The sequence below is a fragment of the Piliocolobus tephrosceles genome, chromosome 11, assembly GCF_002776525.5.
Source record: "Piliocolobus tephrosceles isolate RC106 chromosome 11, ASM277652v3, whole genome shotgun sequence".
Taxonomy (NCBI): domain Eukaryota; kingdom Metazoa; phylum Chordata; class Mammalia; order Primates; family Cercopithecidae; genus Piliocolobus; species Piliocolobus tephrosceles.
The window spans coordinates 26,126,108-26,140,695 of NC_045444.1; the positions used below are offsets into that span (position 1 = coordinate 26,126,108).

General features: G+C 35.2%; 1 protein-coding gene across 1 annotated transcript in view; it reads right to left on the minus strand.

The window, feature by feature from the left end:
- Positions 1–14,588, minus strand: part of LRP1B (LDL receptor related protein 1B) — a 1,636,277-nt gene that overhangs the window by 300,225 nt on the left and 1,321,464 nt on the right. Inside the window, exons 44-45 of the mRNA XM_026453105.1 lie at positions 3,003–3,195; positions 2,187–2,312 (exon numbers count right to left, since the gene is read on the minus strand). Coding sequence (XP_026308890.1) covers positions 2,187–2,312; positions 3,003–3,195 — 319 coding nt within the window. The remainder of the gene's footprint in view (positions 1–2,186; positions 2,313–3,002; positions 3,196–14,588) is intronic.

Below are 14,588 nucleotides of genomic sequence, written 5' to 3' on the forward strand. Positions count from 1 at the left end.
ACTGAGCATAGTACCAATAGTTAATTTTTTAACCTTTGTCCACCCTCTTTCTCTCCTCACTCTAACAGATCCAAATGTCCATTGTTGCCATCTTAGTGCCTTTGGGGAAAAGACAAAAACTATTCAAAGATAAATATGTTTTGTATATTATGCAAAAACAAATATTGTATGAATACAATTCTTCTTCAGGTACGTTCATTTGATAAAATAGTATTGAGTGCTTTCTGCTTCTTTCTGGAAACATCATGGTTCAGTTGCCCTTATTCTCCTGAACAGCAATTACTTCATCTAATTATATTTACTATATTTATTTCTTTTATGGATTACAATAAGATTAGCAATGTTGTATGCAAGGGGACTGCCTAATCTTGTCAACAGTTATGACAACAAATGGTTTTCCCTCATTTGCCCTCAGTTAGGTGTTAGTACATGACCTTTCACCCCTTTAATGCTGCCATTAACATTCATGAACTACTCTGGGTAAAATCACTTAGATGAGGACACAGATATGCTACAAACATTCTCATGTCCCTAAAGACGAATTTGACAAGGAGAAGCCAAGAGTTACTTTCTAATCTCTCCGCTGGACTACAGGATTTCAATATGAATGCACAATGGATGTCGTCTGCCTCTGTAACAGATTGTGAGCTCTGAGGAATCCAATATCACTCTACAGTTCCATGTGAATACAATCGTGCTTCTTTAAAATGACAATTTTCTTCCTGATTCATTTCCTCTCATCAATAGAGAGAAGCTTAGTAGGGACAGTTGTATTGAATGTATTATGCAGCAAGGACAGGCCTCCACTGTACAGAAATAAGCTTTGCCGTTGTGACTAAAGGCATTGCTTCACTACTAGCCTGCAGTGACCTGTGAAAGAAACATGAGTGATTCTAATGCATGGCTAACACTCCAGAAATACAGATGGCATCAGATCCAGACCATTACAGCTGAAACCACAAAGGCAAACTGAAAGAATTTAAGCAATTGCCTGAGCAATTCAGAGAAGTGATAAGTGACAAAGAAATATGGGAATTTGTGGCCCGAAATATGGAAATTGGCCATCTGTATTTAAAATTTTGACCAATTGCATCATTTTCTCATTTGTTTTGGCACAGTCTTAAAGAAAACAACTTTTACTTTTTGTCCTAAGAGGTGCCTTTTTGGGTTGTAGTATCAACTTGCACAGTGAGAAAATATGTCTATGTTATTTTGTATATGGTATAATAGTTTTCAAGCTAAAGAAAATTATGCCCAAGCACTTGCACTGAAGAGCAGGTAAGAGATAAAATCCTTCCATTGGAAAGAGAGTAAAAAACGACTGAAGATGAAGATGAAAAATACTTATTTTTATTATGTAGATATATCCAACTATGTTAATTTTCTGAATGAAAAGATATGCACTGAGGATATATTTAATGGGTGAGGAAAGGAAAAAAATGTATCAAATTTGACACATTCTGAGAATGTTTTCACCAATTTCCAACAAGATACTTCTCTCCCATCTTATATATAAATTGTCTTAACGTTAAAAGGAAATTAACCTTTTTAAATTTTGCTTGCAAGCTTTTCATGGCAATATTGAAACACTTGAACCCTGATTTATTTTGGAAACAGTTTTGGAAACTTAGCTGTTAATAAGTGTATATTGTAATGGTACTAATTAAAGATTGTAATGCCTTTGGGAGGTATAAACATCATGCAAGGCTGCAATGTTACACTCTTAATTAACAGTTTGGAAATGATTACAAATAAGCTGCATGAGCCGTTCTCTCTCATTTACATACTGTGATGGACTGTGAGTGGTTTTACTGCAAGGCTACTGATATACTGCCTGAATACCAGTTTATTTCAGCTTCAATTACTTTTGCTATTGATGGAATTCACAAAGTCAAGACTGGACGTTTTCAGATGATCATTGTGTGCAGATACTTCTCTACCCAGCCCCAACACTTTCTAGTGCACAACCAGGAGGGTAAAAACATTTGTTACCATTTTGGCTAGCACATGGTATTATAACTAAGCAGAACAGTGAACTCAGTTTTCTTTAGAGCAGAGAGATAACATGACTAAGCTTCTAATATTGGAAGAGAGTATAACTTCATGAATACACAAACACAATTTCAGTTATGTGTGTGGTATTTGGAACATATATGTCATATTACATTTCAATTCTCTTTACTTACTCACACATCTGTTGTCTTCTAGCAATATTCGGTCCCCTCTGCAGGAACAATTCACTCTCCCATTGGGAGTTAAAAGGCACAAGTCATGGCAGCCTCCATTCAATAATGCACATGGAGAAAGTTCACCTACAATAAAGAGGTTGTATTGATAACATTTTATATCAAATTTCTACTCTATGTTAGATATCTATTAATAGTAAACTATTGGACTGCCTCAATCTCTCAATAATATGTCATTAAAAAGCAACATTCAGGACTTTTGAAAATCTAAGCACTCCTAAGGCTAAGTACATTACAAAAGTATGCAACACTAATCAAATCTTTCTAACACATTTGATACCACGGCATCAAATGAACTAGTTCTGCTAGAAATCACATTGATACTGCAAACTGCAATTTTGTAAGCACTGCATTGACTAAAGAACTGTTAAGCCCAGATGCAAAGTTTATCTATTAAGTGTAATTTTCATGATTTGAAACAACTTGATTTGAAAATTAAAAGATGAAGATTGAGAGAGAAATAAGATTTTTAGAAGAAATAATTAAAAATGAACTGTTCCTGTGATGGTAAATTATGCACTATAGAAGTTGCCTTGAATATTTCAGATAATTCCAATATTTTGAACAGCCAAATCTTGAACACTATTCCTAAGAACTATAGAAAAAACAAAATCAACTACCGTAGTAACAAAAAATAATATTTTTAAAAAGAAAAAAGAAATCCAACTAAAACAAATGTATATATTACATACATACATTTTTAGAGATCAGAGATTATACAATGAGAAAATACATTTGCTTTCTATTATAACTTACAGCTATTGGTGTCATTGGCAACAGCTATGATTCCCATTGGCTGATGTGGAATATCGGAACGAAGAATTTTTGTATCTCCTCCTGTGTACTTGTTGGATCGCAGGATAGCTCTTCTTCCCCAGTCTGACCAGAATATATAATTGTCATAAACAGCCAAGCTGAGGAAAGTCCCTGGCCCAGACTTAACTATCACCTGAAATAAATTAAAATACTGTATTTTTATGATAAATATATAGATATTTATATATCCACACCCATTTTTGCTTCAAAAATAAAAGATTTGGTTTAGTTGGATTTAATTAACATAAATCATCAGATAAAAATAAAATTTTACTAAATGAAATATGATATGCTTTATATTTAAAATGTTTTAGTCATTGTTAGTGCTTGCAATGTATTTACATAATATCTCAAGTATACTTTTATTTAATAATTCAATGTGTACAACAAGTGTATTGTTTGGTATTATAAACAAAAATCGACAAGCCAAAAATATTAGATGAAGATTATAAACATTTATTAACCTTTAGTAAGAAATCACCGGATATACAGTAGATACTCATCAAGTTCCCAGAACTACCTATGGAATATAAAGAACCATAAGATCTAGGTTCTTTCTTCAGGAAGTTCACTGCATGAGTGACTAAACTAGTACATGTCTGAGAATAAAAGTTTAGAAGTAAAGACCATACTTTTACTCAGATCAATATGGAGCAAAAGGGACTAGATTTATCTTTTCATCTAAAACAACCACACAACAGCAAAATATAGGAAACAACACTTTTGAAAACATTGCACATCAGGAAATGAAAGGCATTGATTTCTGGGTAATAGGAAATACTGGGTGCATCCCATGGCATCCACCATTTACCAGAGAGAGATTATAAGTAGCAGCACACACAGGACAGAAACAGAGCCCAGATAATTCCATGAATAAAAGTTATGGGAAGTGAAAGTTATGGGAAAGTTATGGGTTGCTATGTCTCGCTGGGCAGAGAGTCAAGAGTAGAGAGTTCAGCAGAGGGAACTGTGGGTATCTGAAAAGAGTCATCCTGGAGCATTCAGTCAAGTACTGGTAAGTGCATGCATGTGTGCGAGCCGACTCCTCCAGGCTGGTGAAAGAACCACTGGAAAGGATGAGAGAGAAGAGTCCCCAAGTTCACATGGGTCCAGAAATCATGCCTGTTAACAACAACCAGATTCAAATATTTAATTCACATTCTAATTCATGAGACTCTGAGTACTCTTTAGGGTCTGCCTGAGCAGTGGGGAACTATTAACCTAGACTAAATAAACTTTGTTCTAGTCTTCTCTAACAAATCATAAAAGCCAAGCCTGAAAGGAGCAAACTGTTTCAAACTAGCTTAACTGTCAATAATTTTTTATGAGAGTATAAAAATGTATACCAGCAAACTACTATGCAAGGAAAATGTAAAAACGAAGAAAATCCTCAAATCAACGACTTCTGCTTCCACTTTAAGAAACTAGAAGAAAAGTAACTTAAACTCAAAGTAATAAAAGGAAGAAACTAAAGAAGGGAAATTAAAAAAAAATAGAAAGCAGAAAAACAATAGAGCAATATCAGTAAAACTAAAAACTGGGTTTTTATGTCAATAAAATGGTTAATACATCATAAAATTAGGTTTGTCCCAGGAACACAACCTGATTCAATATTAAAAAATCAATCAGCATAATTCACCATAATAGCTGACTAAAGAAGAAAACTCATATACGTGTCTCAACGCATGCAGAAAAACCACGATAAGATATGGCTTCTATTCTTGACAAAAAACTCAAAAACTAATAACAGAAATATAACGAGGCACAAAACAGGGGTGAACACTGTCACTACTTCTATTTAACATTATCCTGGAGTTTCTAACTAGTATAATAAGGCAAAAAAATAAAAAATAAAAAGAATCTACATGGGAAAAGATAAGTCAAACTGTCTTCATTTGCAAGTAACTAAATTCTCTACATAAAACATTTAACAGAATCTACAACAAACGCTGCTAGAATGAATAAATTAATTTAGTAAAATTGCAGGATACATGGCTGTTATTAAAAAGTAAATTGTATTTCTGTATACTAGCTATGAACAATTAGAAATTGAAATAAAAAAAACAACTATTTACAATAGCCTCTACAAATATAAAATATTTAAATATAAAAACATATGGACAAGAATCTGAAAACTATAAAACATTGCTAAGAGAAATTAACAAAATCCTAAATAAAGAGATGTATAGAGAAGAAGAAGTATAATATATGTGTGCAATTTGTCATCTTTACAATCTTTAAGTGTACAATTCAGTGGTAATAAAAACATTTATATTCCTTTATTAACTTTTAAGTTCAGGGGTATATGTGCAGGTTTGTTATATAGGTAAGTTTGTATCACAGGGGTTCATTGTACAGACTGTTTCATCCCTCAGGGGTTAAGTTTAGTACCCATTCATTATTTTCATTATTTTTCCTGATCCTCTCCCTCCTCTCACCTTCTACCCTCCAATGGGTCCCAGTGTCTATTGTTCTCCTCTATATGTCCATGTGTTCCCATCATTTAGCTCCCAATTACAAGTGAGAACATGTGGTATTTGGTTTTCTGTTTCTGCATTAGTTTGCTACAAATAATGTCCTCCAGCTCCATCCATGTTTCTACAAAGGACAAGATCCTGTTATTTTTGGTGGTTGCATGGTATTCCATGGTATAAATGCAGCACATCTTCTTTATCCAGTCTACCATTGATGGGCATTTAGATCGATTCCATGTCTTTGCTATTGTGAGTAGAGTTGTAATTAACATACATGTGCATGTATCTTTACAATAGAATGATTTACATTCCTTTGGGTATATACCCAGTAATGGGATTGCTGGGTCCAATGGTATCTCTATTTTTAGGCTTTCGAGAAATCATCACACTGTTTTCCACAATGGTTGAAAACATTTTCCTTTTCCTCTACAACCTTGCCAGCATCTGTTATTTATTGACTTTTTAATAGTAGCCATTCTGACTGGTGTGAGATGGTATTTCGTTGTGGTTTTGATTTGCATTTCTCTAATATTCAGCGATGTTGAGGTTTTCTGCGTATTTTTTTGGCTGCATGTATGTCTTCTTTTGAAAAGTGTCTGTCATTTGACAACATTTCCATGAGTTTTTTTTTTTTTTTTTGTAAATTTAAGTTTCTTAATAATGCTAGATATTAGTTCTTTGTAGACTCATAGTTTGCAAAAATGTTCTTCCGTTCTGTAGGTGGTCTGTTAACTCCGCCAATAGTTTATTTGGCTATGCAGAGCTCTTTAGTTTAATTGTATTCAATTTGTCAATTTTTGCTTTTGTTGCAATTGCTTTTGGTGCCTTTGTCACAAAATCTTTGCCTGCTCCTATGTCTAGAATGGTATTGCCTACCTTGTCTTCCAGGGTTTTTATAGTTTTGAGTTTTACATTTAATTCTTTAATGCATTTTGAATTAATTTTTGTGTATGGTTTAAGAACCGGGTTCAGTTTCAATCTTCTGCATGTGGCTAGCTAGTTATCCCAGCACCATTTATTGAATAGAGTCCTTTCCCCTTTGCTTATTTTTGTTAGCTTTGTTGAAGATCAGACAGTTGTAGGTATGCAGCCTTATTTCTGGAATCTCTAGTCTGTTGCATTGGTCTATATGCCAGTTTTTGTATGAGTACCATGCTCTTTGGTTACTGTAGCCCTGTAGTACAGTTTGAAGTCAGTTCATGTGATTAGGATGCCTTGACTATTTGGGCATGTTTTGGTTTCATATGAATTTTAAAACCATTTTTTTCTATCTCTGGGAAGAATTTCAATGGTAGTTTAATCATAATAGTATTTAATCTATAAATTGCTTTGGGTGGTATGGCCATTTTTAAAATATTGATTATTCATATCCATGAGCGTGGAATGTTTTTACATTTGCTTGTGTCATCTCTGATTTCATTGAGAAGTGTTTTGTAGTACTCCTTGCAGAAATCTTTCTCATCACTGGTTAGTTGTATCATTAGGTATTGTGTGTGTGTGTGTGTTGCAATTGTGAGTGGACTGCATTTCTGATTTGGCTGTTCGTTTGGTTGTTGTTAGTGTATAGGAATCCTAGTAATTTGTGTACATTGATTTTGTATCCTGGGACTTTGCTGAAATTGTTTATCAGCTTAAGAAGCTTTTGGGCTGAGACTATGGTATTTTCTAGATACAGAATCATATTGTCTGCAAACAAAGATATTTTGATTCCCTCTCTCACTTGGATGCCCCTTATTTCTTTCTCTTGCCTGATTGCTCTGTCCAGGACTTCCAATACTATATTGAAAAGGGTTGGTGAGAGAGGGCATCCTTGTTGTACTAGTACATTCTTATGCTACTAATAAAGACCTACCTAAGACTGCATAATTTATAAAGGCAAAAAGGTTTAATTGACCCACAGTTCAGCATGGCTGGGGAGGCCTCAGGAAACTTACAATAATGACAGAAGGGGAAGCAAACATGTTGTTCACATGACAGCAGCAAGGAGAAGTGCAGAGGAAAGAAGGGGGAAAGCCCCTTATAAAACGATCAGATCTCATGATAATTCACTCACTCTCATGAGAACAGCATGGAGGTAACCATCCTCATGACCCAAGTACCTCCCACAGGGTCCCTCCCATGACACATGGGGATTATGGGAACTACATTTCAAAATGAGATTTGGGTAGGGACACAACCAAAACATATCACTTGTCATGTGCTGATTTTCAACAGGAATGCTTCCAGCTTTTGTCTATTCAATATGATGTTGGCTGTGGATTCGTCATAGATAGCTTTTATTAGTTTGAGGTATGTTCCTTTAATACCTGGTTTATTGAGGTTTGGGGTGTTGAATTTTATCAAAAGCCTTTCCTGCATCTGTTGAAATAATCATGTGTTTTTTTTTGTCTTTTGTTCCATTAATACAAAGAATCACCTTTATTGATTTGCATATATTGAACCAACCTTGCATCCTAAGGATAAAGCCTACTTAGATAATAGGATAAGCTTTTTGATGTGCTGCTGGAATCCGTTTGCTAGTATTTTCTTGAGAACTTTTATATCAATGTTCATCAAGGATATTGGCCTGAAGTTTTCTTTATTTGTTGTGTCTCTACCAGGTTTTGGTATCAGGATGATGCTGGCCTCATATAATGAGTTGTTGAAGATTTCTTCCTACTCAGTTTTTTGGAATAATTTCAGCAGGAATGGTACTAACTCATTTTTGTACATTTGGCAGACTTCGGCTGTGAATCATCTGGTCCTGGGCTTTTTTTGGTTGGTGGGCTATTTATTATTTATTTCATTTCAGAGCTAATTATTGGTCTGCTCAGGGATTCAACTTTTTCCTGGCTCAATCTTGGAAGGGTATATGTGTCCAGGAATTAATCTAATTATTCTTGATTTTCTAGTGTATGTGCATAGAGGTGCTCATAATATTCTCTGATGGTTATTTCTATTTCTGTGGGGTCAGTGGTAATATCTCCTTTGTCATCTCTAATTGTTTATTTGGATCTTTTCTCACTTCTTCTTTATTAATCTAGCCAGTGGTCTATCTATTTTATTTTATTTTTCAGAAAACCAGGCCCTGGTTTCATTTGGAACAAATCTGTGCCTTCCTATTATGTAATATAGGAAGTAATTTCTTCCTTTTATGGAGAAATTGTATCAGTGGAGGCGCTGTGGCATATACTTAGGATGAAGAAATGGGCCTTCTGCCTTATCAAATTCTAAGCCAAGAGAGCTTGGCAATCAGTATCCACTTTAGAACTATAGACTTTAGTGATTTCTGCTTGCAGAGTTGTTCTAATTTTTTGTATTTGAAAATCAAATTAAATTGCCTATGTATAATTTTTTAATAAAGATATCAATTTGATTTTTTGGCCTCAGTATTAATATTCCAAACAGGACTCACTGGGTTACTTTTCCCTGTAACCAGGAAAAAAAAAAAAAAAGAAAAAAGAAACTTTTACAAGAATGATTACTGCAAAGGAATGGTAATCAAGAAATAAATATTTAGCGAAATAAACAAAAATTAATGCACACAATGATTCTAGCCAATAAGAGAATTATACAAGGTATTTAGTAAGTACTTATAAACATTATTCATTTAATTCTTAAGATCATTGAGTGAGGCAAGGATTATTGCAAATTGTATTCAGATACAAAGAAACAGCTTGGAGAGATTTGCAACTTGCCAACAGTGATACACCTCATTAATGTAGGATCTGGAATTTGGTATAAGGTTAAACTCCAAATTATAACAGCAAATGTACCAAGCTTACATGCCAATTACCAATTTAAGTGTTTTACTAATAAACTGTGAGGAAGACATAATCTTCTTCACATGTATGAGAAAGTTTAAGAGCAGAGAAATTAGGTAACCTGGCCAAAGTGGCAAAGTTGCACCCAGTGTTCACATTGTTAACCACCTTCTTATTTCATCTCTAAATCCCAACCCCATCCTTTTGCCACACATCGCCTCCGTAGGAATTACTATACTCTAGCATTAAAACATTTAACAACTACTGAAATTGGCATAGTTTGGAGAAAATAGATAATTTAAGGAATATGATAATTTAAAGAATACCACATCTCTCTCCCTCATCCTATATCAAAATATACATTGTCAGGCATGGTGGCTCATGCCTGTAATGACAGCATTTTGGGAGGCCAAGGCAGGCAGATCACTTGAGGTCAGGAGTTTGTGACCAGCCTGGCCAACATGGTGAAGGCCCTGTCTCTACTAATAATACAAAAAATTAGCCGGGCATGGTGATACGTGCCTGTAATCCCAGATACTTAGGAGGCTGAGGCAGGAAAATAGCTTGAACCCCGGAGGCAAAGGTTGCAGTGAGCCAAGATCATGCCACCGCACTCCAGTCTGGGCGACAGAGCAAGACTCTGTCTCAAAAAACAAACAAACAAACAAAAAAACCCCAAAACAGTGTAAATTATTGTGAGCTAATTAACAACATTATCCTTCTGATTTCCCAAAACCCTGCCACATTCATTCTAAATTAACTGCTAATTACCCTCTCATACAAGCAATTACTTCCATTTTTTCTGAATATATAAGTAATTTCTGTTTTATGAAGCAATATTTATTAAACTTTAATGTGCATATACATCACTTTGAGATGTTGTTGAAATTCAGACTTGGATTCACTAGGTCAGGTATTGTCCCTGAGATTCCGCATTTCTCCCAAGCTTCCAGGTGCCAATGATCTGATTCAGGGACCCACTTTGGGTAGTTAAGAATTTTAAAACAGAGAAAAGTGGAAAAACAAATCAAATAATAATCTTACCACACAGATATATAATTATTCACCACTTTGGACTAGAAATTTACATTTCTTTCCTTTTTTACCTTACAAATTGGTATCAAATATATGCTTTTGTATTCAATTAAAAGGGAGTTGATGGGACTTCTGCTGCCAGCCAAAATGGTGTAAGCCTACTACAGCCTATCTGTCCAACTCATTACAACTTTCTCATTGTATCACTTTCATGGAGACAGGAAAAGAAAAGCAGTAATGGAAAGTTGAGTAGCAGCACATAGAAGGACAGGAGCAGAGTAAAATACTATTTTTACTGTCACTGTTTATATTTTGTTTTCCCTACTTTGCATCTGGTGCTACCCAGTAATGAAATAGCTGTCAACACACTAGGTGTACCATAGATACTTACTCTCAAAGGGCATAGTTTCAATGTCCCTTATAGTTCCCATTAGTTTCCCAAATTCACACAGAGATCATGGGGAGATGGTGGCTGCCTCGCGTTAGCTCTGCAATCCAGATGTACAGTGGGGCCTAGCACCGGCTGCAGTGTTGTGAGTTTGGTGTTTTTTTTTCCAATACTTTAAGTTCTGGGGTACGTGTGCAGAACGTGTAGTTTTTTTATATAGGTATACACATGCCATGGTGGTTTGCTGCACCCATCAACTCGTCATTTAGATTAGGTATTTCTCCTAATGTTCTCCCTCCCCTAGCCCCCCACCCTCTGACAGACCCCCTGGTATGTGATGTTCCCCTCGTGTCCATATGTTCTTATTGTTCAACTCCCACTTATGAGTAAGAACATACGTTGTTGTGAGTTTTGAGGCCTTTGCACTGCACCTGCTCAAATGGCCTGGCTGCACTCAAGACTTTCAAAAACCTGGATTGAAAATTGCAACCCCATAGGAGTATTTTGGCATTGAATTGTGGGCCTTCTTCATCTGTTTTCTTTTCTAAGCACTTCACTTCATTACCCACTGCTATGCAGATGGTTTGCCCAAGTTCTTTGTCTTTTCCTCCTAAGGGAAAGAGCTCAGTACTCAAAGTGACAGGCACTGGAGCAGTACAAAGTACTCTGAGTTGTGAGTAAAATAAAATTTTCACTTAAAAAAAGCAAATATCCCCAAACTTCAACCATTTTAGAGAGGAAAGGAAAATGTCTACCTTTATCTGTAATATATTAGAACATCTCATTTTACAAAATGACAAGAGAGTTCTTTCTTAAGTTCTCTTGTGCTTAGAAAAATTTTATCAATGTAAGTGCAGGACACACTGCTGTATAACAGTGATTTTCACATCACTGTCAGTCCTCCAAACACACACACATGCAAACAAATACACACTGGAGCCTTGGAAAACTAATGCAGAAATTGTCCTATTGGAAATACGAAAAGACTGCTAATACCTAGTAAGTACACAGATTAAACATGGTGTTTGTATTTTGGATTTCTTTAGAGATAGCATGCCATTTCCTAGTCGGTATTTCATGAATATAAACAGTCACCTGTAATAGTATTATGGACTGAGTATTGTGTCCCCTTCCCACAAATTCAGGTGTTGAAACCCTAGTATGATGATAATTGGGGGTGGGGCCTTTGGAGGTAATTAGGCTTAGACAAAGTCATGTAGGTGGCACACCAATGATGTAATTAATGTCCTTATATGTAGAGGAAGAGAGATGAAAGCCCTTTCTCTCTGTCATGTGAGGACACAGAAAGAAAGCAGCTATCTGAAAGCCAAAGAAGGGGTACGGCCATCACTAGACCCTCATCATGCTGACACCTTGAACTCACACTTCCCAGCCCCCAGAATTGTGAGAAATAAATCTCTGTTGTTTAAGCCACCCAGTCTATCGCATTTTATTATAGTAGCCTGAGCTAAGACAAACATTTCTTCCTCTAATAAGAGTCACACTTTGAGATTTACAGCTGCTTTAAATTTTAGTAAATGCATATTTTTAACATCAGTATGAAGGACAGATTGCTTACTATGAGAGTGTAAAAATAATAACTGCTCTGGTATGCCATCTAAGATTGTCCTGGGAAAGGGAAGGACAAAAAGGCAAAGAGGAGAGGGACGGGGAAGAAAGGACTTTGACAGAGGGAATATTTGGTGCAAAATCCAGCAACAATGGGGAGCATGAAGTGCTGGGAAACTGAACAAAGGCTGAGTGTGACTCTCCCTCAGACATCTGAGAAGAAAATAGGCTGCATGAGAAAGGCAAGAAGGGCTTGCATATAACACATTCCTTTCTATAGGCTATGGTTTGTGATTCTGAGTTTTATTCTGAAAGCAGTGGTCAGCTGTTAACATTTTTAAAACAGATGAATGTCATTATTTGTTTGTAGTTTTAAAGATTCTTCTGCCTCTGCTGTACAGACTAGTTTAGATAAGAACCAAAAGAGTTTCAGAGAGACCAGTCAAGATCCACAGCATTTATCCAAAGTATAATACTTCTGATATTTTGAGTAAGAGAGAAAAGTGAAGGAGAACCCAATTAATACAGCAGTATTTACAAATGAAAGACTCCCTAAATCACGTTTTACCAGAATTCATGAGTTGTCATTTATCCTTTCATCTTTTTTAATTACCAGTAAGAGCTAACATTTCATGAATGATTTTAATACACAGGATGCATATGTATTACATGTGTAATACATAATTTAATCTACACAATAACCCTTGTGGAAGATACTATTTTAAACCACATTTTACGGGTAATGACTGAAGCTTGAAGAAGTTAGCTCAAAGTCACAGATTTACTAAGCAATCTGAGACTATGTCAGACTCAAAGCATCCAAAGTTTGAATTAATTTTGACTTGGTGACAGGGACTGGAGAAACTCTTGTTTGATTTATTAGCAGATGTATACATGCTGTTTTTATAATTAAATTGATACTCCTTCAAGTTAGGGAAGATAGTCTTTTCTTTGATTTCTCCAGTATCGTATTTTAGACTAATAAAATAGACCATCAACAAACATTTTTGAATCAAAGAATGAACATTTTGATACTTGATGGAAATAAAAACAGTTGTTATGGATATTCTTATGAAAAACGAAAGTTTTTCCATGTTGTCACCAAGAGCCATTATAACAACCTTTTATTAACTTTAACACTAATGCTAGTAGTTTAGTTTTTTACTTCTGCCGACACAGAGAAAGGAGAAAAAATATTAAATTTAGTCCATAACTATGCATGTTGCTTTTGTAGGGTACAATAGGTTTCACTAAGAACCAAGCTAACTCCTGCCATCTCATTTTCCGTTAGATTTCATATGGAACAGAAAATGAAATCCATTAAATTACATGTTTCAATTTCCATGTTAAAATACTTCTATTAAAAGTTCATGAATGCTGCACCTTGCATGCCTAGTCAGAATCTTTATGTATAGCACAGAAGCCTTGTCATCACAAATTGCACTCTACCATGCTGTATGGTAATGCACCATTATGGCATAATTTTAAGGTACTTTTAGCTTGAGCCTAGAAACGGGTTTATGTTTCAAAATGGTAATTCATGTTTCTTCACCAAATGCATTTCTTGACACAGCTACTTATTCTCAAGTGTGTCCTGATAGATAGACATATCTATGTCTATTGTCACATAGACTTGAAATTTATGTGTCAGAAATTTATAGTCACTAGTCACACACCCTTTGCATCTTGAAACTTCACTGGTGCCTTGTTGGTGAAAGCACTCAGACCAGTCAAAAATAAACCTGAATGTAAAAATATTCAGTTTTATAAACCAGACAACATATTTCCAGCACCCAAATGTTAAATGTCAAACCAAACAATTTAAAAACCAGGAACTGGGAGGCTTTCCAAACTCCCCAACTGATTGCCTCATTGGCAAGATTATCAACAATCACTATGAGAAACGACAACTTGGTCCCTGCCATGGCTGGGTATGATAGAATGTTACTGGTTTCAAAGAAATGTGGTAAATTGGTAATATGGTAAATCCGTAATTTAAAAACTAAAACACTAAAGTAAAATATTTAATATAAAATAGATTATTATATTTAACTTGCCTGAGGGAGTTTGTAGAACAAATACAAGATGCCTAAATGACAATAGTGTCTACCCAAACTTGTAAAGAACCACATTCAAAGCACTGATCTAAAATTATTCCTCTATTGTGTCTACCGTGCTCTTAGGAAAGAAAACACACACACACACACACACACACACACACACACACACAAATGCAATAAAGTTTCTTAATATAGAATATTCTATTTCTTCTAATAATCTCTTATTAGAAGAAATTCTTCTAATAGTAAAATCAACC